The 24,548-nt window shown below is 45.3% G+C and overlaps 1 protein-coding gene across 3 annotated transcripts in view; it reads right to left on the reverse strand.

Moving 5' to 3' along the window:
• The window catches only part of PIKFYVE (phosphoinositide kinase, FYVE-type zinc finger containing), a 2,037,960-nt gene that overhangs the window by 1,298,851 nt on the left and 714,561 nt on the right, over positions 1-24,548 (reverse strand). For all 3 annotated transcript variants that reach the window (XM_085648834.1, XM_085648836.1, XM_085648835.1), the window contains 2 exons: positions 18,957-19,064; positions 16,802-16,942 (listed from right to left, as the gene is read on the reverse strand). In XM_085648834.1, the coding sequence (XP_085504960.1) occupies positions 16,802-16,942; positions 18,957-19,064 (249 nt within the window). The remainder of the gene's footprint in view (positions 1-16,801; positions 16,943-18,956; positions 19,065-24,548) is intronic.

Consider the following 24,548-nt stretch of genomic DNA (forward strand, 5'->3'; position numbering starts at 1 on the left):
AGAATGCCATCTTTTTGCTTTTGCACACGACACTGCGTTTACATGTTATTTCTTAAATAAACTGCTGACTAGAGACTTGCTTCACACGAGAGCAATCTGTTGTTACCATCCCAAGCTCTGCGCAGCGACCTTGGTCTGTACATGGTGTGACAAACAGTCTGGATTATTACACAATGCATGTTTTCCACTCTAGGTTGATCGACACACTATTTAGCCATAACACACGCGCAGCTGCACATACCTGAAAGTTGGTGCTTTTAATATCACAGACATCATGTTTATTATTCAGACCGAAGACGAGCCTTCCTGCGAGAAGACTCCTGATGCTCCTGTGATGTGATTTCACTAAGCTGATCTTTGAGGTATGGGGTCCCCTATTCAAGCCTAAGAGACCTTCTATTAGCATAATAATAATATTAGCTTCTTAGTCAAGGGAAGGTGGTAGTATCCACTGTCATTATAATATGATCACCCCTTTTATATTCTATGGTATTGTAACTATGTTGCTGGTTTTGATATTAATCATTTGTCTGCTTGTATTAGCCAAAGTACTGCATCTTAGGACACGTGGTCTATAAAAATAAACCCCTTTTATTTACAAACGTGTCTCTGTTGATTATTGTTGTGGACTGATGTGAGAATAATATACGAACAGGTATTTCCGATTCCCACCATTCCTGAGAGTACACTGAGTCGCTTGTTCTGGGTTGTCTATTCATTGGGATCTCTGAGCTAAATCTTGGATAACGAATGGGACACTTATGCTAGCCGGATACTGGGTTCTGGGTTCTGAGGTGAGTTTCTGGTACACCACAATTCACTGAGGTCCTGGGGTTCTAAGCATAGTTCTGTGTATAAGCAGAATCCCTGCAACAAGGCAGGTCGGGCGAACAGGCCGGTAGGGCTGGGGCCAAAGCTGTAGTTGTCCTCTTCTTCCTGAGTTAGCACGGCTCTTCAGTCCTCCTTTCTTCCTCGAATCTGAGGAGGCATGACACATCTGCCATGGGTTGGCTTTGTCTCTGGAACCAGAGAGCGGAGGCCCTTTACCCAGGGGTCCAGAAACCTGGCCGGTGTGGGCAAATGGCGGGCAGCCATTCATGAACCACACCAGGACTGGTCGGTTTTCATTGGGCATCTCCAAGATGCCCTCTGAGTGTATTTTACATTAAATCCCACACAGGCATCAGTGTGGGTTTAATGTGATGAGAAGTTTGCTACCAAACTTCCCAGGTTTTAGTATAGCCATTATGGAGCAGTGGAGTTCGTAAATACCAACTCCCAGGCCATGTACTCTTTATGGCTTTACTACACTTACAATGTGTAAGAATAGATTTAGACAATGTAGGGGTAAAGGCAGTGGTTCCCAAACTTTTTTGACCCGTGCCTCCCTTGACCTAATTGACAGTTGTCCGTGGCTCCCCACCATTTTTCTTACTGGTGCACCGGGGTGCCGCGGCGCACACTTTGGGAACCACAGGTCTACATGAAGAATCAAGCCTAGACGTGATGGAGTCAGAGAGTAGCCATCACCATCGTAAAACTTTATTTGCAATCACAAAGATCTTATAAAGTACATGCCAATGCTAGAGAAAGGCTCAAGGAGCTCTGTGGCGTTACAAGAATTTTACGTGGGGTGGGCTCTGATGAACTCAAGATGGCTCACCAGATCCCATCTACCCAGTGTTTTAAGTGGGCTGGGTCCTGCCGGTGCAGTTCTAAAAAGCAGGTGTCAAGATGGGTCCCTATCGGGCTCTCCATTTTTGCCTTCAGCCTCAGGATGAAAAAAAAAATCTTATCTCTGTAGCAGTCACTTCACTGCCTTTGAGGTAACTCCAAAGAGACTCATCATAAAGTTTCTAATGAAAAATAATAATAATAGTTTTAAAGTTTTTAGGTAAATCGTCGTGGAAGAATAAAGAATACACCCATCTCTGAAAGAGTTATTTGTCTTCAAGGAAAAATGTCACTTGCTGATTCCCGTTTCACCACGAATGAAGGACGCGTCTCTCAGTAAATGTATTTCTGTCAGAGAATAAATGGCTTGTTGCTCGGTGATTATTCTTATCAGAAAACAAAGTTCTTTGAATCACAGAATAACATACGGCTTTCTTGAAGTTATTCGTGTGAGAGACGAGTATACGGATTTCTCGGTGCTGTTCCAGTAAGACAATAAAATACTCACCTCTGCTTTTCCAAAGGATGCCTCTTTTAACTCTACGCTGCTCTGAAGCCAGAGTTGTTTCTATCTAGCCAAGCCCCCCGGGGGTCCGATTAAAGAGGTGCCCTTGATCTGGGGAGTGACCACTCATCTGGGCCCATTAGCTGTAATCACAGAGCCCCCCTGCACGGGAGGCCTCGCCCTGGCCGGCCTTATTTGCAAGGACAATGGGAGTCCAGTAATGAGCAGCTCGCCACTGGGGAAGCAGGAGCAGGTAAGGCGCTGGGGCTGATGAGCGCAGCCCTTAATGGGGCCTTTGAGATGCAGAGGGCGAGAGCGAGGGCTGGGATCACATGACCTGGCAGCACAAAGGAGGGGGAGGAATTGCGGCTGCAATTTCCACGACCCACATCCTGAGCGGCGGCGCGGCGCCCCTTGCTTCTCATCACGGCGCACCGGGGTGCCGCGGCGCACACTTTGGGAACCACTGGGTAAAGGGATCATGCCACTGTACCCTCACCTGAGGGCTAGTGCACCCTGCTAGAGGGGTGCCTTACCTAGGCCTCAGGCAGTGGTTGTAGGCATGGCACACATTGATGTGTACCGCGTTGACACATCACTTTTATCTGCACCACACTGTAACGGCAGTGTGTGGATGTTAAGGTACAGGGCCTCTAAGGGTGGCACAATAGGTGCTGCAGCCCTCAGAGGCCTTCTCTGGTCACAGTGTCCTTGGTACCCATGGTACCTTTTACATAGTCTTACCTGTGGCCACAGATGTGCCAATTGTGAGTACAAAGGTACAGTTTTGGGAAAGAACACAGGCCCTGGGAACCTGATTGGCAGGGACCCAGGGCCCATCAAGTCTGGTTGCATCAGAGGTTAGGCAAAAAGTGGGGGGTAAAAATGCAGATAGAAATGCTGGCACTTTCCTACACAACCTTCCACGCCCCCTTCAAAAAAATGAAAGAGGTTGTGACTAACCTTTCCCGGGGGAATTTTCATTGTGTAAGTGGAAAAATCTGGAAAGGCCATCTGTATTGGCATGGGCAGTCCCAGGTCTATGTTCCACTGTAAAGTCCATTCCCTGAGGGGATATGGACCACCTCAAAAGTTTTGGGTTGTCTCCTTTTGTCTGCAGTAGCCATCTGAGATGTCTGTGGTCAGTTTGAACTAGGAAGTGAGTACTAAACATGTATGGTCTCAGCTTCTTCAGGGACCAAACTACGATAAAGGTCTATCTCTCAATTTCACTCCAAAGTAGTTACCTGGGAGACTCTTTCTGCTTATGAAAGCAACAAGTTGGTTTTGTCCATCATCATTTGTCTGGTATAGGATAGCTCAGAGGCATCAGTCTGCACAATGAAATGCTTGGAGTAATCTGAAGCCTTGAGAATAGGTGCTGAGCACATTGCCTGTTTTCGGGTGTCAAAAGCCTTTTGACAGCCAACTGTCCAGTTCACTTCTTGGGCATCTTGTTGTAGGTAGGTTCTGTGAGTGGAGTCGCAATGAACCTATATCCCTTCACAAACCTCCTATAGTATCCAGTCAAGCCAAGGAATGCCCTTACTTGGGTCTGGATTTTTGGAGCTTCCCAATCTAGAATTATCTGGATTTTGGGTTGTAATGGTTGGACTTGGCCTCCACCTACAAGGTGGCCCAACTGCAGAACAGTTCCCTGCCCTATCTGGCATTTGGATGCCTTGATAGTTAGGCCATTAATAATAATGGGGTATTCCAGTAGCATGCAGAACTGGGGAATTACAACAGTATATACAAAAGGGTTCTGCAATGTAGCATGTGATCACTTTCTATGAGGTATGCTGTTCTTAAGAAGATAGGAGGGAGAGGACAACAGGACTGGGTAGTCTTCAGTCCAAAACGTTACAGGAGGAATGAGGAATTCCTCCTGTTGGAATTAGCGCCCTCACACACCCGACAGGGTGTCATGCTTCATCATAGGGCGTGCTCCTTGACAGGTCGGCGCTGCAATACCTGACGGGCTCCCTATGAGGGGCTCTTTGAAGGCGATCTTTTATCCCAAAGTGCCACTGGGTGCCGTGGGGGAGAGGGGCCTAGGTGTGTAGATGGATGTGGTGCAGATGAGTGCTCCAAGTGAGCATTAAAACGGGGTATGGAGAAGCATACTTATTAAGGTATTTTGTCAAGGGCATGATGATGCCTGGGGAATTCCCAAACCATCCAGCGCAAAAAGGTGGATCAAGAATATTGTTTGTGCTGTGAAATAAGATTCCAATGAATCCTAAGCCCTGATGCAGTTCCTACTGTTTGGAACGAAACGGGTTGGCTGAGCAGTATATGTGATTAAGGATGCTTATCCATTGGAACATTAATTAAAAACAAATGAAGATTTTGAAAATTACAAAGACTGATTGGATTTCATTACCTTGTGCACCCTCATACTTTTTATCGATTAAGGATCTGGGACCCAGAGGTACCTTACAACGGCAGGTGCTGGAGTGTTAGTGCGCAGCACATCAGTAGCAAACGAAACTAGCGTGAGGTGCAGATCTATAAGTCCGCCTTTGGGTTTCTTTTTTCAGTTGAATTATTTTAACCAGCGAGACCTTCAACCCGATTAAAAACAGGGTGGCGCACTGCTAAAAAAATGTTTCCAGGATGGCGCCATATAAAGTGGTAAACATGTTTCTTGCCTGAATAGTTCTCAGATCTAGTGGCAATTCGTCAGGATCAAAAATGCTATCTACACCGTGGTTGGTTGTCTGGTAATGTCACCCTGATTAACCAAACTTAAAAACTACAGTGTGGTACCTGAAATTGGATGACCGACCTATAAAAACAAAATATTATGCATTAGACATATGACTCATTGATGTGGTTTAACACAAACTATGAACAACCTGGAGTGTCCCCTCGGAATACGGTATGCTATAAACCCATTATGATAAATAATTACAATGTGACAGGTATGTGAGTTAAAACGAGCTAATTAATAATTGCCTTGAAAAACAGGTGCGGTGAAACAACCACCATGGTAGCAGAAAAGAAGGTATAGAACTTACTTTGGGGTTGGCAATGATCATCAATAACTCTCAGCAGTAAGAACACTGGGAATTGCCTAGTGTCCTGAATTGAGTCGTGCAGGAGATAATAAAAGAGTATAGTGAGCAATTTACAATCAAAGAACACGGGAAGCAAGGCACAAGAAAACGTGGAGGCTGGAAGTGTAGCAGGGATACTCATGCTTGCTCAGTGGCAAGTATGCCAACAGACCTACTCACTCACTGCCGGAATCGGGGTGAGAGCAAGTGTGTGGCTGCTCGTTTTCTACTCTGTAGTCCGGCGGAGACTCCTTACAGTGTAAACTGGAATGTGTGGATGGGCACACCCGCAGGGCGAAATGGCTGCCATCTTGGAGTGTGCTTTAGAATATTCAAATCACAGTGTGACCTGAAATGGGTGGAAGGGCACACCCGGAGGCGGAAATGGCCACCATCTTGGAGTGTGTTACAGAATATTATAAACTACTGTTAATCAATAATCAGAGTGAAAAAGGGACGCTATGTGGTGATATTTCAGTACTCCTGGATGAGAAATGTATTGTGGGGAGAACACCACCCAACCGATTATGGATATACATGGTGGAAGCAGTAGAGGGCACATATTGATGGCCCTCCACTGTTTGGGATTCGATGGTATAAAAAAACAATTCCCATGCATGCAGTAGGAATCTCACATAGATGTGTAGGAAGGAGAAGCAGGGAATGACATATTGAGACTACTTATCATAGTAGATAAACCATGAGATATTGGTTTTGAATCTACAATGGTCATTGATGACATACCGGTATGAAGGATAACATGGATCACTATTAGTGTGTGTTATAAGTGTGAATCCTATGGTAAAACAGATCAAGGGCAAAAGGTCAGGCGGAGATCATGATCCTAAGTGGTGTTTAACAGGATATTATATTATCTGTTGAGCTCACTCCAAGGAAATCCTCATTCAAACCCAATTTGTCTGTTGAGAGACGGTAAATTCACCTTTGTTCCTTCTGGAAGAGTGCCCTTTCGCTCATTTTGGGGTGTGCCTCGATTATTGCCCAACCTAAAGTATCTGGTGTGTGTTTTTTCTGGTCAAAATGTGTGCACATCCTGGTGTTCAGTTTATGTCAACAAATGTTGCTACGATGTTCCGTGATGAAGGTTTTGACCATCCTGGTGGTCATCCGTATGTAGCGTAAGTTACACGGGCATGTGATAGCATAGATACAATTGCTGGTGTTACAATTTGTGTGGGTCCTCAATTTCCATTTAAATGAGCTGGAAAATTCAATCTCTTTTGTAACCTCCGTCAGTGAGCAATCTGTGCATGACCCACAAGGATAGTGTCCTTTAACAGGTGGGAGTCCCCATAATGGTCTTTGTGGGTTGGTGGGAGTTAGCCGAGGTCTGGTATGGACTAGTATGTCTTTGAGGTTCTTAGTCCGTTTAATGCAAATCGTGGGGGTTGCAGATCCAATGTGCCTGTCTGTAAAATGTCACAGTGTTTTCTGATGAACTTCCGAATTCTGTTAGAATCTGGGGTATAGGTCGTTACACAGGTAAGAGTGTCTGTAGTTTGGTTTTGTCACATTTCTAATAGTGCTTCCAGATTGTGGTTCTTAGCTCGTTTATTCGAGAGTGAACTACTCCGTTTAGGGTATTCTCAACTGCCTAAGTTGTTTGAGAGTCACTCTGCCTCCATTTTATAGTCCTCCCCAGAGCTACAATTCTGTCGTAATCTAAGGAATTGGCCAAATGGAAGATTTTCTTTCAGTGCTTTGGGATGGTGACTACTGTAAAGGAGGAAGCTATTGCAGTCAGCTGTTTTTTTGTAGATGGTGGTGCTGAGTTGTCCATCTGTGAGCATAATCATGAGATCTAGGAAAGGGATGTTCCTGTGAGAGATGGTGCTAGTAAAACGAAGATAAGGATTGAGGGTGTTAATCCATCTACACAATTTTTCACAACTAGCATGTTCCCCCTTCTAGAGGATCAGAATAAAATCTATATATCTCCCCCAGAGAAGTTGGTTTTGTAAGGGTTGGAGATATCAAAGACCAGTCCTTTTTCAAACTGCACCATATACAGACATGCTACACTAGGAGCAAATGTACCACCCATGGAAGTGCCCTGGGTTTGATGGTAAAACTGATTTTTGAATTCAAAGAAATTCTCTGTCAGAGCAAGGGTGGCACATTTGAGAACTAAAGGGATTGGGTAGGGGAGTCCCAAATTTCGTTACTGAAGGCATCCTCTATTACATTAAGAGTGGCTCTTTGAGGAATGTTCATGTAGAGGGCCGCTACATCCAATGTGATCAATAAACTAATTTTATTAGTGGGTTGGACCTCATCAATCAGGCGTAAGACATCACCTGTATCCTGTAGGAGTGAGGGTGTCTTTCTTACCAAAGGCTGTAAGTGGTCACAAAATTTAGATAAGGTTTCGAGGAGTGAATCAATTCCTGAAATAATTGGTCTACCCGGTGGTGGAATGGTGCTCTTATGAATTTTGGGTAGAATGGAAAAGCACGGCACTTTCTGATCTTTTTCGATGAGGAAAGCTGCTTCCTTCTTGCTTATCCAATCATGGGTTTCGGCTCAAAGACCACTGATGGTCGTGGTGAGTCGTGCCGTGGGATTGATGGCAATGGGGGTGTAATATTGGCTGTTTTCCAATTGTCGGTTGCATTCCATGTCATAGTCCACAGTGGACATGATTACTGGGGCCCCTCGTTTGTGAGCTTGTTTTATGGTGATGTTAGGATCATTCGCTTAAAAATTTAAAGCCGCGAGTTCCATTGAGGACAGGTTGTGGAAATGGGTAGAGGTCATACCTCCTGAAACATCTTTTAACACGGCTTGTTCAAATGTAAGGATCTGGTTGGGTACTATAGTGCTGTTAGGGGGTCAAAGATGACAGAATATGAAGTCCAGTGTCATTATATAAAGGTATTGGCTTGTCCTGAATGAACGCTTTGAGGCATACTTTTTAAAAAAAAGTTCTGAAGTTCACAGTTATGGTGGAACTTGTCAATTTTGGGTGTAGGCACATATCCAAGGCCCTTCTGCAGGACCCTAGTTTCTATCTCAGTGAGTACTCTAGGGGAAAGGTTGACGATCAATTTCTCTTCTTGGACTAGTATTGTGGAGGCTCTTGCCAATGTACTCTTTTGTAATTCCCTCCTCTTCAACCTCTTCCTCTTCCCCAGACTCTGTCTTAAAAGGTGGGTTTTTGCCTGGTGGAAACAAGGGATACTGCCAAAAGGCAGATCCCTGAAAAGGAGGTATTTGGAATCCTGGGTACCCGGACCTGGGGCTCGTCTGGAGCAATTGCTCCCCCAGCTCTCTGTGCTGGAATCACTTTATGAGTACGAACTTCTCCTAGTTGTGTTATTGCCTTCATCGGATGAATTATTCATTCCAGTGGGAGTGAAATCATCCTTAAGATAGGGCAAACCTTTTCCTTGTCGAATTTGTGAATGTCCATTTGCAATTTGGTCATTTTTCCTTCATTAGGTAGTCCTTGTTCTCCGCAATCTCATTGTTGATCTCTGCTATTTTAGTTTCAAAGGCAGTGATCTGAAGGGTGGTTTTGAATGCACTTTCTGCTACCTTGATTCTCACTAGTAGGGCATCTGTGATTCTTTTGGCAGCATTAATTATGAGAATACGCCAGTCCCTAGTGCACTTCCATGCTACTACGGATCACTCTTTTTTTAAAGTAGCGTCTTTCAGGAACAGACGCTGGAAGTTACTTACTAACAAACCATTAGGAGCTAAGTTGGCTCATAAGTATTCCGCCAAGAATGCTCCATGTATTGTGATCTTAATCCATTTGCGTTTCATTGATGTAAGAGAGTGCCAGTCTTCTGAAGCTGTGCTGCTGTCAGCCCCTAGCAATGAAGGGGTTTTGAGTATTTCTGCCATCATCTCATTCCCGAAACGGAGTCACTGATTTACCTCCATGATTCCGGTTTGGAAATACTTAGCCGGAATGAGAGAGAATCAATAGATACTGCGGGAGAGAACATCACGGAGAAGATCCCGGGGTATAAAGAAAGCTTGGGAAAAGCTATTTGAGTTCCCAGCTCACAAGGAAAGTCCCACAGGGGTCACCCATGCATGTAAGAACTCAACAAAGAGGGACTGGGGGCTTTATAAGGTCCAGCATACATGCCCCTATAATGATCAAAAGAAGAAGGTATGCTGGTCCTACGAATAGAGGAGGGAGAGGACACGGACTGGGTGGTCTTCAGTCCATAAAGTTACAGGAGGAATGAGAACGTCCTCCTTCTTGAATTAGGGCCCACACTCGTCCGGCAGGGTGTCATGCTTCATCATAGGGCGTGCTCCTCGTCAGGTCAGCGCTGCAATAACGGACGGGCTCCCTGGGGGTCGAAGCGTTGACATGTTATTACTCAGCGTACCAAGCCCAAACAGAAATGCCCATGTGAGGATGTAAATATCATGTCTTTTTTTTTTTTTAAGTTTTCGAATGTATTTGGACACAATAACTAATTCCTTTATGTATGTTTATTGTATTTTGTTGGATGTTTTTCAGTATTCAATGTGTCAGCACTTGCATTATTTTTGAGGCACATATATATATATATATGTCACAAGCAGTGTTCACAGTCTGTACTTCATTCTTTTTTGTATTAATTCAGAAGATATATGAATTTCTAAATATATCTATCCTTTATTTTCCATTTAGGTAAACTGGTATTGTCATTTGTAATATGTGTCAGTAGTGTGTTTCTTTACATATCATTAATTGATAGTTCCAAATAATTTTGGTGAACATTTTGGTGGATAGATTTGACTCATAGAAAGTAATCACATGCTACATGGCAGAACCCTTGTCTCTATACTGTGGATAGATAAGCCGGCAGCTTGCAGAGCCCGTAAAACCTTCTCCAGGTGGACCAGGTGATCCTGCCAGGAAGAGCTAAAATCCGCAATATCATGAAGATAAGCTGCACTGAAGCTTTCAACCCAGCAAGGACTTGATTCATCAACCTTTGAAAGGTGGCAGGGGCATTCTTTAGACCCAAGGGCATCACAGTGAAATCGAAGTTCTCCTCAGGCGAGGAGAATGCTTTCTTTTCTTTTGCTCCACGGGCCATGCTAATCTGCAAGTACCTTGCAGTTAAGTCAAAGGTATTAAGTATTTGGCAGCTCATAACTTGTCTATCAATTCCTCAGCTCTGGTGATGGGGTGGCATCTGTCTTGGTGACAGCATTGAGGCCTCTGTAGTTCACAGAAAACCTAATTTCTCTCTTTCCAGCCTGTAGATGAAGTTTGGGGACTAGGAAGCTCAATGACCCACTACCCCAGCATCTTGTGGGCTTCAGCTTTGATGCTTTCCTTGACTTAGTCAGGCTGGTGATAAATTTTTGTTTTGACAGCCAAGCTGTCTCCAGTGTCCACATCATGGGTACACCAGGGTGTCTGACCAGGGCTCAAGGAAAAGAACTGTGCATAATGTTTCAGAATCTGTCTGGAATCAGCCTGCTGTTAGGCAGAGAGGGTATCTGAGTGGATAACTCCATTTACTGACCCATCTTGGGGGCTGTAGGAGAGGTTCACTCTCTGTCTCCTGATCCTTATCAGCAACCATGAGCATGGGTTCATCAGCCCGTTCAGAATGGAGCTTGAGGCGGTTCACATGTATCACCCTTTTCGGGGACCTGCTAGTCCCCAAGTCTACCAATAAGGTGACCTCGCTCTTTTTCTCTATGGTAGGGTAAGGGCCAATCCATTTGTCCTGAAGGGCCCTCGGTGCCACTGGCTCCAATAACCACACCTGTTGCCCTCGTTGAAATTCTACCAGTGCCGCTCTTTGGTCATACCAGAGCTTCTGGAGCTCTTGGCTTACACCTCACGGTGTTTGGATGCTTCACTTTTTGGGATATCTGGGGCCAATAAAAGTGGGTGACCAATCGTTCCCAAGTTTTGGTCTGGTCCAGATGCCCAGCTAGGGGGATGTCATGAGCTTAGGTGAGTAGAAACTCCCTATACAAATGAGGCACTACCATTCTCCGAGTTGCACCAGGTTTGGGGTCTCTGACTTCAGTATGCAGGAGTCCTTCCTCCCAATAGACCTTGTGGGAGCCACTGACATCTCCCTGCTCCAGTGCAGCAGTTTGCTGCCTCAGGCCTTCACCAGTGGGGCAGACCTGCTGCCCGAGACACAGCAGTTCCCCAGAGGGTCCCTCTGGTCCCAGGAGCTCTACCTAGTAAGGTTTAAGCTCCATGGGGTCAAATACATATGGGTCTGACAAGTCTTCTCCCTAAGGAGAAGGGTCCTGATCTTTTTGCTGTGTTGAAGCTATTTTACCAGTCTTCCTACCTTTCCTCCTGGTAAGTTGGGTCATCATTTCAGGCCCCAACACTCCTTTTTCACACTTTGCTAGGCATTGTGTGCTTGTCTTTACACACACTATCCCAGGGATCTGCAACACAGTTGCATGTGTCTTTCTTTCTACCTAAACTCATACTGAGGTTTCCAGATCATTCCCAAGCAGACACGCAGCTGTGAATTTTAGAGAGACCAATACCTCTTTCTGGTCGGCAAATCCCCCCACACCCCCAGTCTAATATCACCATAGCCATGGCATGGTTATTGGTGACACTGTCAGCATTGGTAACAGGATAAGTTTTTCCAGTTAGGTATTGCTCTGGGGAAACAAGTGCATCTCTCACCATAGTGACACTGGCACCTACATCCCTCAGGGCTTCTATCTTAGTCACATTCACTAAGTGGGTACTGCAGGTATTTCTTTAAATTAGGGGGGTAGACAGCCAAAATGGCTACATCTTCCTCCTCTTCAGAGAATAAAACAGCCTCAGTGTGAACCCGGATTTGCTCTGGCACACTATTGATCCCATCTGGAGATTGGCCATACCACTGCAACTGGTGGGAGACTAGGGGCTTGTTTGTTGGGGCAGGCAGCATCTCCAGGTCGGTGTCCCTTCTTGTTACAATGGAAACACCAGGCCTTTGCAGGATCAAAATGTTTCCCCTTGCACCCACTAGTGGGATGGGGAGAGTTCCTGGGCCCACCGCTTGACCAGGATTTTGGGAGCCTTTAGAAGACTCTTGTATTTTATCTTTGGAATTCTCACCCTTTTTCGCCTGGGGAGGCTTTGTGACCCCTTTCTTTTGGTCACCCCCAGTGGTTGTCTTGGTTACCTTTGTCTTGACCCAATGGTTCACCTTCTTTCCCAACTCTTGGGGAGAAATTAGACCTAGGCCTACCAGATACGGATGAAACTTTTCGTTGATGCAGTTACTTAAAATGTGTTCCTTCACACAAATTATAAAGTCCTTCATAATTCTGCACTTTACTTCCATTCAACCAGTCACCTAGTGTCTTTACTGAGTAATCTACAAATTCCACCCAGGACTGACTCTAAGATTTCTGAGTCCACATGAATTTAATTCTGTACTCCTTAGTAGTGAGTCCAAATCCCTCAATCAGGGTTCCCTTCATGGGGTCATAGGACTCTCCTTCTGCCCTACTAAGGTCAGAAGTCTGTCTCTGGACTTACCAGAGAATAGATCCCAAAGGAGTGCCCCCTAGTAATACTTACTCCCTTTTCTGGCTTCGCAAGACCCAAAGGTTGTGAACCACTTGGTGATGTCATCCCTATCCTCAAATTTAGGGACGATCTTGGGGATTTTAGGATCATAGGATCCTTCCTTTTCTAGATTTGATAAATTGCTGCCACCGTCGATGAGTCCTAGGCCCGTCTCTGCTCTCTCTTTTTCTAGACATACGAGCCTAGTCTCTAGGTCTAGTCTTTTGGTCGTCCTTACAAAGGAGAGCCTCCTCAGTGAAGTTGTCCTCACTGAATGATATGGAGTTGGCCCTACCTCTGTAGGTGCCAGAATCTGTACCTCTTGTGTGTGGAATATATGACACAAAGTTCCCTTCCTCCCTAAGTAGTTGAGGTGGTTGGTCTGAGACTCCATTCTCCTGAAGGTCTTCACCTTCTTCAGTGGGGTGGTGCCTTGCATATCCTACCAGCAACTCCTGAAGTTGTATTCTGTTAGGGTTGGGCCCAGTTCTTATATGCTTAGCTTCACAGAGAAGCCTTAACTCTCTAACCTGTGGGTTGGAGTAAGGGGTGAGGGCAAGCACCTCAGCCATATTCCCTGGGTTGCTCATTATATTTCTAAAGCGGGGTTTCTTTTTAGAAGACCTACACTAACAGTTATAGATACCCCCCCCCTAACTTCAGTGACTTATTTATTCTAAAAATACTACACTGACACGTTTTGTAGAAATTTTGAAAAAATAGTCAATTGAAAAAATGAGTTGTACTAAAGACAATTTTTTGATTCTTGTCATGTGATCAGGTTGACTAAGTTAGTCCAATAAATGCAAGGCTTTACATCCAACTGCTGATCCACCAATAAAGGAAGCTGGCTCTGTATATACTATATCAAAGCATGGTATAGTGTGCACAGAGTCCAGGGAGTCCCCAGAGGTGTAACACAGGCTAAATTAGGTAAGTACTAACAGCTCTCTTTGAGGTAGTGGTGGCGAGCAGTTAGGCTTATCCAGAGGCTATGTTAATCATTTATTGTATTCACTCAATCAAGACTGATGGAACATACTCGGAGACTGAATCCAGACCAATTGGATAAGCATAAAAAAGGTATGCTTGTATTTTATCTGCAGGACCAAGCAGAACTTGGTACAGGTAGGTAAATATACTTTCAATGGTAAACCTTTAAACAGAAATGCATTTGAGGAGTGATTTGCGATAGTTACGTGTTGGTATCACTTTAAAAAGCAGTAAAATTGCTCATTAATTAATTTTAAAATACAATTTAGTTACTTTTAGATTACTTTGAGTACTGGGGGCGGTATGCCTAGGTACCACCCTTAAGGATGTCACAATACAAACCAAGTAAGACTTTTCTTGGCTTTGAGTTAAAGTTTCTGTTTTCTCATACAAAACAACAGTTCAAAACGTAAAACATTTTAGGCCCAAAATCTCATAACATAGGTTCCGATGGAAAATAAATGGCTATTAGTTTTTGCAGGAAAGTAAACGCCTTACAAATGGGAGTTATGGGGATAGGACCAAGGTTCCCAAAGGTTAGTTGCACCACCAGCTGCACTGGGGCGGCAGGGTGCAGAGTGCCGGGGCCCAATTTTAGTCAATGGCGAAGGAGACCTTCGGTTAGGGACTGCGTAGAAGCAGGCCACTCGGGTGTGGGAGCAAAGCTCCTGGGGTAAAGGTCAGCACTACAGGGGCCAATGACGAGCACAGGAGCTGCACCATCAGTGGCACTGGGTGGCCGGGTGCAGAGTGCCAAAAGGATGTCAGGGACTCTGTGCTTTTCAATGGAGAGCTTTGGTTCGGTAAAGTTGCTGCAGGCTAAGGCAGGGAGACTTTCTGAAGGTGACCACCGGCTAGAGAGGTAGGTTGGGTTCTTGGGGGATGCCTGGACACTGTCGGTTTGATCACCCAAGGCCGTGTGGCGTCAGGTGCAGGGGTGTCTTCTGGAGTCTGGTTTTCTTACCAGCTCCGGTCGTGGTAGGGGGGACCCTTCAGATTGAGGCTGCAGGTGTCATCTTGAGGCTGGAGGGAGGTGGGGGATTACCAGATCTCAAGTCAGGTTCGTTGGGGAGAGGACCTCTTGGTGTTGGGTCACTCGGAATCAGGCCGTGAGTGTCGAGTGCAGAGACGTGCAGTATTGCAGCGTTACCGGTATCCGGATTCTGGTCTTGGAGTCTTTGTTGAGCAAATCCAGTGCTCACAGGAGACAGAGTGTGTAAAGTGAGTGCAGGGCAGGTCCTTCGGGCTCAGGGGGGAAGGAGGGGAGGACTGGTGGACACACCGGTTTCTGCGTTGTAGGCAGGTCGGGGGCAGACAGGTCCGGTGGGCTGGGGCCCAACCAGTAATTGTCCTCTTCTTCCTTGGTCAGCACAGCTCTTCGGTCCTTCTTCTTTCTTCCTCAAATCTGAGGAGGCAAGGTTCAGGGTTGCCCCAAAATACTAGATTTAGGGGAGTTTAAAGGGGAGTGCAGGTCGGGACCAATGGGTCCCTTCCTTGGGGTGGGTACACCCCCTATTATGCCAACTTCCAGTGGAAGGGAGCATGAGCCTCTCCCTAATTGGTTGAGTGCCCTCATCTTCAAGATGGAGGGGACTGAGATGTGTGCTTCACTTCGCCTTCCCCACCTGAGGGGTGGGGTTGGCAAAGGTGGGCACATCACTCTTCCTAGCTTAGTTTTCCCGCTCAAAGTGTGGGGGGGGGGGGGACGGAGCCAGTTGCTGGGGGCAGCAAAAGGCAGAAACAACTTACAAACGTGGCAGGCCTTTGAATCTTCCTCTTCGTTAACCTAACCCATCCTGGGGGAGGAAGCATGACACCTCTGCCCAGGATGGCTTTGTCTCTGGACCCAGGGAGTGGAGGCTCTCTACCTAGGGGTCCAGAAACCTGTCTGGTGGTAGCAATTGACAGGCAGCCATTCAGGAACCACACCAGGGCTGATCAATTTTCAGGGGGCATTTCTAAGACGCCCTCTGAGTGTATTATACATTAAATCCCACACTGGCATCAGTGTGGGCTAATGTGCTGGGAAGTTTGCTACCAAACTCCCCAGGTGTTAGTATAGCCATTATTGGGCAGTAATGACCAACTCCCAGGCCATATACTCTTTATAGCTTTACCACACTGTCTAAGAATAGATTTCGACAATGTAGGGGTAAAGGGCTCATGCCACTGTACCTTCAACGGAGGGCTGGTGCACCCTGCTAGAGGGGTGACTAACCTAGGCCTCAGGCAGTGGGTTGTAGGCATGGCACACACGGATGTGTACCACATCGACTCTTCACTTTTCTCTGCACCAAAACAGGCAGCCTGTAACTGCAGTGTGTGAATGTTAACGTACAGGACCTCTAAGGTTGGCACAATAGGTGCTACAGCCCTTATAGGCTTCCTCTGGTCACAGTGCCCTTGGTACCCATGGTACCTTTTACATGGTCTTACCTGTGGCCAGAGATGTGCCAATTGTGGGTACATAGGTACAGTTTTGGGAAAGAACACAGGCCCTAGGAACCTGATTGGCATGGACTCCGGGCACATCAAGTCTGGTTGCATCAGAGAGCAGGCAAAAATTGGAAGGCAACTATGCAAAAAAGGGCACTTTCCTACAATATGTATGAAATATACAGTAGTTGGAATATGCTTGAATGCATGCCATATGAGATATATTGATATCACTTTTAATCTGTAAATTATAGTTATCTGTGTTTTTCTTTTTTTAACCTATATTTTAATCTATTAATTATAATTATCTGTGTACCTTTTTTAGTCAAATTACTGTACATGTAGAGTACATAATTTATGATCTGTATTATATGCCTGTCAAAATTGCACTAAGGTCCATTTAATGACACTAATAAAAATGATTTAAACTATTGCAAGGAATCTGTAATTACATCATATTAAACTACACCCATGGTGAAGAAAAAACAACACTCAAGCAAGTGGTAAGTAACTTAGTAAAGTCAGATGTGCTTCCAGCTTGGTACAAGCTTATGCAACTATCGCGAAGCATAGGAATGTTATAAATAGTTCCACACTTACTGGTTTAACGTTTATGACAAGAGTGATTCCATGTTCCAGAAGCATGTCTTGAGCAATACGTGATACTGTTTTCTCCACTAGCACCAAGGTGGGGCGAACATCCACTATCCGCTGAACATAGTTCTTCAGGAACTCTCTTTCCTGGAACAACAAGTAAAGTTTGTTGAATTGAATCATAAATTCCATATTCTGCTCCTGCTTGCTCGATGTTTGTTTTGCACCGCTGTGTGATGTGTATAGATAAGTATATGGTGTTTTGCCTTGTTCCCGACTGGATCTGTGCTGTGAAGGGGAGTGGGATAACATGTGTAGGGTGCGCATCTATCCTCAGAAGCATTACAAACCTCTAAATGCAAAGCATATCACTATACATTTCTACACTATACATGTTCTGACTCACCCAAAAAAAACCAACCGCTAAGGAATAAAGACTTACATGCAGTCAAAATAAGAGGGACAATGTTATAGCAGGGGCCCAGCACTGGATATCTCTTTGGCTACTGGTAACTAAAAGGTACCAAAAACAAGGCAAATCTGCCTACCATCCTCAGGCACGAGATTATATGTCTGATCTTCTAGATTTGGTTTTCTCTCCTTGATTAGAAATGGATCACCTCTACCCGCCCCAAAGGATCATGGGGACAAGGGCAACATTCCTACGTAAGGATAGGGAAGCAGTAAGGCAAATTAATTGTGAGGAGAGAATATCCCTCCTATGTCACTTTCATGTCCACTAAAATGACCACTTATCCGGTCACACCTACTAAACCTGTGGAAGAACCTGTAGTTTGATGTATGGCAGTATGAGAGGTTTGGAGCAGGTTCTGACTCAGGGACATAAGAATATTGTTACAACTGTACCATACCTCATCTACCTGTGTTGTGGTCCAATCATTTGTTACAACTTTAGGACATCTACAGCAGTATAATGGGGTTGCGTACAAAAGGCTATTCTACATCATGATCTCTCTCCTGGGTGGCCCCGACATTTAGAGAATGAGGCTAAATCGTAGAAACTGTCGATCTGTGGCCCAATTCTAATGATGTCCCATCCAACCCATGTGTCCTCAAGGGTCAGGTCCCATCCCCTGTGAGGGCAACCTCCAAGTTGGAGTCCCCTAACTCACACAACAGGCTTGCTGCAGTTCCCTTCTCTCACTAAGCACTCAGGGTGGTCACAAATATATACCTAACTTTACTACTTAATATTTAAAAACAGGAGCAGTAATCATTTAGTAAAGAAAGCTATACGGAGTAGTAACAGTTTAGAAATAGAAATAGTTCAGGTGTTGCTTAGGTTTGGCAGATGTCAGACATCTGCCACAAACTGCCGGCAGTCCCATCCAGCCCACATAGCCACTATTTCTATGTACACACTTTGAATAGGAGGATGGGATATATGCAATTTTTTGGCACTTTTCCTGCATCTGCCAGACTCTAAATAAGGAACCCCCTTACCACACCGTGTAACAAATAACTCTAAATATTAAATATGCTTGACCAAGTCACCCGAAAATTTAGGATATATGGTTCTGAACAGCCAAAAAAATAAAAAATCTGATGATAATGACATACAGTAAGCCAAAAAAATTGTATTATCTTTATCACAGAGTCTACCCAGTAATAGAAAATATAGTGTTACATTCACAGACTAAAATAACATAACCTGTATTTGTAAAGCGCACGTTCACCCTGAAGGGCCTCTTGGTACTCAATAACAAGACGCTTATTGTTACCAAACTCAATGGTACTCATTTTATCGACCTCAGAAGAATAGGGTGAGCGGATCCACCAGGATTTGAACCTGTGACAATGAGATCAAACACAGGCCCGTAGAGTGGACACATTAGTCCACTAAGCCACCAGGCCAAACTGTAAAAGGAATAACAAAAAAGCTTGAAACAATCTGCAATTTCTTCCCTTTTCTCACACACTGTTTCAGGAAATATTGTCTTTGATGTTGTGCAGTAGCAGTCATTTGCATCGAGTGAATCTTTAAAGAAAACAAAAATAAAAGGTTTCAGGAGTTACAGATCTTTATTTTTGTTGCTGGTGCTACCGTACATATTAATTTGTACAGATGTGGGTCAGGGATAAGAAGACTACAAGGAGAGAAAGGTGAAGGATAGGAAAAAGAAACATGGCCCAATCTTACCTGAAGCACTATGGGATCTATGCAGGTGAACTTAGTTTCTTCTCGGTAGAGGTACTCAATGGAACACTTCAATAGAAGGATCTTTGGATTTTTGATAAATGCATTCATCTGAAAAACAAAGCAGATACAAAGCATTTTGATAGCTTAAACAAATGCTCAGGGCCTGTAATTGCCTAATGTGCCTTTCCGAGGTCACACCAACAAGAAAAACAGTATTCATTGTTAGCAAACACAATAAACAACTATGGAGGTGCTAAAACAGAACAACCATCAGAAAGGTAAGAACAAGATTCAGGTGGCATTGGGACATTACATTTCAGTTTTTTTTAAAACAGCACAGCCACTGGCAACTTAAAATGAAGAAGTTGATCTAGGAGCCATAGAAAGTCTGATAATGCCACCATATGCCACGTGCTCACAGCACAACCCTCCTGGGCCAAGGATAGCACAAACTGTAACATTTCCAACAAACGGCCCTTCAAGGAGTAGACCCCCATGGTGTTCAGTGCACAAAGTTACAGTTTTTTCCACCTCCTGGAATAAAAAGACTTTGTGGAGGGGCATTGAAACATTTGGATCATGACAACCATTTCCTGTGGCAGCTGCAAAGAGCTCCGGTGTAACTGCTCAGTCTCCAGACTAAAGTGCAGAACCAGCCCATCGAACTGGGAAAGGAGGTCTGCCATGAGTGAGAGACAGCACAGGGGAGTGAGAGACAGCACAGGGGAGTGAGAGACAGCACAGGGGAGTGAGAGACAGCACAGGGGAGTGAGAGACAGCACAGGGGAGTGAGAGAGAGAGACAGAGAGACAGAGAGACAGAGAGACAGAGAGAGAGAGAGAGAGAGAGAGAGAGAGAGAGAGAGAGAGAGAGAGAGAGAGCGAGAGAGAGAGCGAGAGAGAGAGAGAGAGAGAGAGAGAGAGAGAGAGAGAGAGACAAAAGATCTTAGTCCCATCTTCTTCTCAAGTCAAGTCGTCTGGGGCAATGTGGATTACTTGGGCCCAGTTAAGGCAAATCTTCCTCAGAAAAGGAGCCAGTGGAATCGAGGGTATGGGAGGACACATACTGAAGTAATAACTACCACCTTTACTGAAAAGCATCCCCACAGCTCCATACAACAAACACTGGAGGGTTCAGAGCATCGGACATTGTTGTGAGTGGCAAACTGAACTCTGAGACATGCTCCCCTGCACAAAGATGTCCTGAACCACCACTGAATGGAGAAGCCACTCTTAGTCAGCAAGATGACATTGACTCAGGTTGTCAGTCCTGGTGTATAATAAACAAGTCAGGTGGTTGACGAATAATCATAACACAGAAAATGATACCCAACTCCTCCCTGTTCGGTGAAACACACATTGAAGTTGCATTGTCCATCAACATCAGAACTGACAAGGGAACTGACAGGAGAAGCTGAAGTGCCCACAGTTTGGGCAGGTTGATCCACAAACCTGGCTCCTCTGGAGAACAGAGGCCTCTGATCACCCATTTCTCCAGTTGCACATTCCACCCAAAATTGGAAGTATCACATTAATCTGGCCATAGCCAGGGGCAGACAGAAGGACTTCCTTGAGTCAGGCTCTTCTCTGTTGACCACCAACTTAAGTCTGCAGCAGTGTCCCTGGAGATCACGAAGGATTCCACCAGATATCCTTGGTTCTGGAGACAGGGCCTTCCGAGGCACCACTTCAGGGCCTTTATGGTTGCGCGAGCAGAAGGATGCAGGAAGGTAACAGACCCAAAACCATCAGGGCTCAAATCAGAAGGCCCGCCTGAAACATCCAAATCATGTCCAGAATTCTGTTTTAAGGATGTAAAGCTCAAAGAGATGTTGTATCCAGTACTGCCCCCTGGTGCTGCGAGAGCTCCAGGTGAGATTTGGGCACAGTGATGCAAAAGTCCACACTGAATAACAGGTAAACTACTACCTGCATGTGATGCAAAACCATCAGTGGCAATCTGGCTTGGAGCAGAGAGTCTTCCAGGTACAGAAATACAGTGATCGTCATCCTCCCAAGATGGGCAGCAACCACTGCCATCACCTTTGTGAAGGCTTGAGGTGCTGATGTTAACCCCAAACAGGAGGACCACAAACTGGTAGTGAGTGGGCCCAACAATAAAGAGCAACCACTACTTGCATGACTGAAGGATCAGTATTTCACAGTACGCATGCTGCTAATCAATGAACATAGACTAGTCTTCCAACTTCAGTGCCAGAAGGACCTGAATGAGAGACAGCATCTTGAACTTTCTTTAAGGCAGATGAAAGTTTAAGAGACTGAAGTCTAGGGTTGGACAGAGACTGCTGCCCTCCTTGAGAATCAGGAGAGGCACCCCTTCCCAATCTCCTGCTCTGGCACCAACTCTACCACTCATAACTGCAGCAAGACTGCCACGTTTTGCTGCAGTGTCTGCATGTGTTCTTTTGGCTGAAGGAGATGCTCATGGGCGAGGTTGCAGTTTGAAGAGTTGGGTGTATCCCTTTACTACATTTTTTAGGTACCATTGGGCCAACATAATGGCCCTTCCGGCGGTAGAAAGGAAAAACACATGACCTCCCACATCATGCTCTTCCAGGATGAACTACAGCAACTTCCCTTTTAGTGTTGGGGAAACAGAGGAAAAGGAAGGCTGAAGTTGGGGGCCTCTGCCTTTGTACTGATGCACAAATGGGTTTTGCAGTTGGGATGGATTGCCTGGCTGGCGCTGCTTGTTAAGCCCCTTGAAAACTCTTTAAATCTCTGAAACAAACAAACATCCTTCCAGAAAAATTTCAGTCCCAGGGATCTGGCTGTTGCACTTCTGGCCTTCTTAGGATGTCTCCACAGAGAAGTTCCCCATCAAATGGTATGACCTTAAGGGTATTTTGGACGCTCCGTGAAGAACAAGTTACTTACCTTTAGTAACACACTTTCTAGCGGATACTAACTATAGATTCCTCACCTTGTGAATTCTCCCAGGAGACACACTGGAACTGGATACTTTTTTCAGCATTTCGCTTGAGCGCCAGAAGGTGGTGTTGTGCAGCTCTGTCTCAAGTACGTCCAATTACAGAAGTGACATAGGTGTCACAATACAACCGCCAACTGAGTGTGTCAACATCAGTTTGTTTTCTCTATCTATCCACGCCATTGAATGTGAGGCCCTCATTAAATATGAGAGTGTGCCAGTCTGCAGGTCTCTGATTTGAATTTTTGAATATGGACCAAAAGGGCCTATTGCATACAACGAGGAAGAGGGTGAGTCCGTGAGGAATCTGTGGTTAGAGTATCCACCAGAAAGATCATTACTGAAGGTAAATAAGTTGCTCTTCCAACAGAAATTTCTAACCACAGATTTCTCACCTTCTTAATAGGTACCAGAGCAAAAAATACAAAAGATGCCCCTTTGGCAACATGTAATTGTATACAAAATAAATCTCTGGCCCACACATCTGATATCATTATTAGTCATGAAGAATTAAAAAGCTATCATAGTGGGAGTGGATAACAACCTACCCTGGGTACCGCCTCTGGACTGAGACCATGGCCACACCTGCGTCCTCAACAATGACCGGGCCATCTAATCCTTTCTTAGATACTTGGTGACAGAGTTTGGCCTCACAGTCCGAAGTGGCCTTTGGATTCATCCAAGTGTATTTGTTGCACGACTGAGTCATGCGAAGAGCCCAGGCACCAGAGACAGACCTTGTAAGGGTCAGTTACTAATATCGGTCAGTGGCAATACTTGCAGGGTTTAAACTCAGTTAATTTAGATGGAGACAACTCAACAACTCACTTGCACACTGTAAACATTTTAGAAAAATGAGAGAGAGAATATGAGAGAGAGAGAGAGAGAGAGAGAGAATATGAGAGAGAGAGAGAGAGAGAGAGAGAGAGAGAGAGAGAGAGAGAGAGAGAGAGAGAGAGAGAGAGAGAGAGAGAGAGAGAGAGAGAGAGAGAGAGAGAGAGAGAGAGAATATGAGAGAGAGAGAGAATATGAGAGAGAGAGAGAGAGAGAGAGAGAATATGAGAGAGAGAGAGAGAGAGAGAGAGAGAGAATATGAGAGAGAGAGAGAGAGAGAGAGAGAGAGAGAGAGAATATGAGAGAGAGAGAGAGAGAGAGAGAGAGAGACAGAGAGAGAGAGAGAGAGAGAGAGAGAGAGAGAGAATATGAGAGAGAGAGAGAGAGAGAGAGAGAGAGAGAGAGAGAGAGAGAGAGAGAGAGAGAGAGAGAGAGAGAGAGAGAGATAGATATATCCGGATCAGTGTCGGAAGATGTGGTAAGAAAGGAACTAAAGTCGATGTGTGGAGGTGGCAGTTGTATTGTGTCCCAATGTAACTTCTGTGGCAGGGTGGACTAGTGGCATGAGAGAATTGATGACAAAAAAATCTCCGGATCATGGCTGAAGCCTGGGGAGGTATCTGTCAAAGGTGTCAGGACGTTAAACATATCCATCAGAAAAGCCAGTTGAGCACAGCCAGTCAATACAGCATAGCACCACAGAAATCCCCAGCCCTGTCCAGAGTCTTCAGAATCCAGCCCCAATTTGACTACGTGTTTGGAAGAATCCTAACCATCGCAAACACTCTAGCAAAATAGTCACAAAGATGGTCAGGCAAGTTAGAAACTACTGTGGCTGCAATGCCCTGTACAGCAAGGGTGCATCGTTTCAGTAGGTATGCAGCATTGAGGGAGTAAAGTGCAAAGCTGACAGCAGAGATGACCTTTTTCCAATTTCTTGCACTCCTTATCTGGTAGATGAGGAGGGAAGAATTCCAGGTTCAACTTTGTTGAAGAGGAGGCCTGCATTACCAAACTTTTCAGAGAAGGGTGGCCCAAAAGTAAAAATGGATCCCAGCATCCAGCCGGGAGCGCCTTGCCAACCCTCAGCATACCGCAGGAATGGTAGCTTGCTTTGCCCATGCCTCTTTGACAAACTCAAGCCAAGCTTTGTTGAGCAGCGCGGCTGACTAAGTTGTGGCTCACCAAAGGAAGAGGCAACTTTAACACTTCAGCAGCCTTCTTTAGGACTGCATGAAATTATGCTATTTCCACTGGGGCAGGACTTGAGTTTGGGTCTAAGTCTATGTCTGGAGATGTGCCATGCCCACTTACATTCTGTAGGGCCTGCAGATTCTCAGCTTCAGAGGAAATTAGAGGTGCCATGGGAATGCTGTTAACTGTATCTTAAAGACCATTTGAGGCCAAGCTCGGAGTCCTTGCCAAATATGTTGTGGATTGCCTCCCAGTATTGCTGGTGGTCGTCATGACTTTCTCTGTACTTCTCTTTTTCAAGAATACACTGGGCCCCTCTCTGGAATGCTGGTGTTAAATTGTGACCTGGAGGCCCTTCCGTAAATGCAGGGGGTGAAGGTGGCATAAAAGTCAGAACTGGCGAGACGGGAAGAGTCAATGGATGTAGCACCAGAATAATGTCATATGGCACCAGTAGCGGGTCTAATGCCACAATGGGATCAAGTGATGTCAAGGACAAAGCTGCTGGCGAGCCCTCAAGCAGAGCCCCATGGGCCCTAACGTAGCTCCAGAGGGGGTTGCAGCTATTTGAAAATCTCCCACATAGCCTGGAACGTGGCAAGGTATGCCCTCGAC

This window comes from Triturus cristatus, chromosome 3_2, assembly GCF_964204655.1.
Source record: "Triturus cristatus chromosome 3_2, aTriCri1.1, whole genome shotgun sequence".
NCBI lineage: Eukaryota > Metazoa > Chordata > Amphibia > Caudata > Salamandridae > Triturus > Triturus cristatus.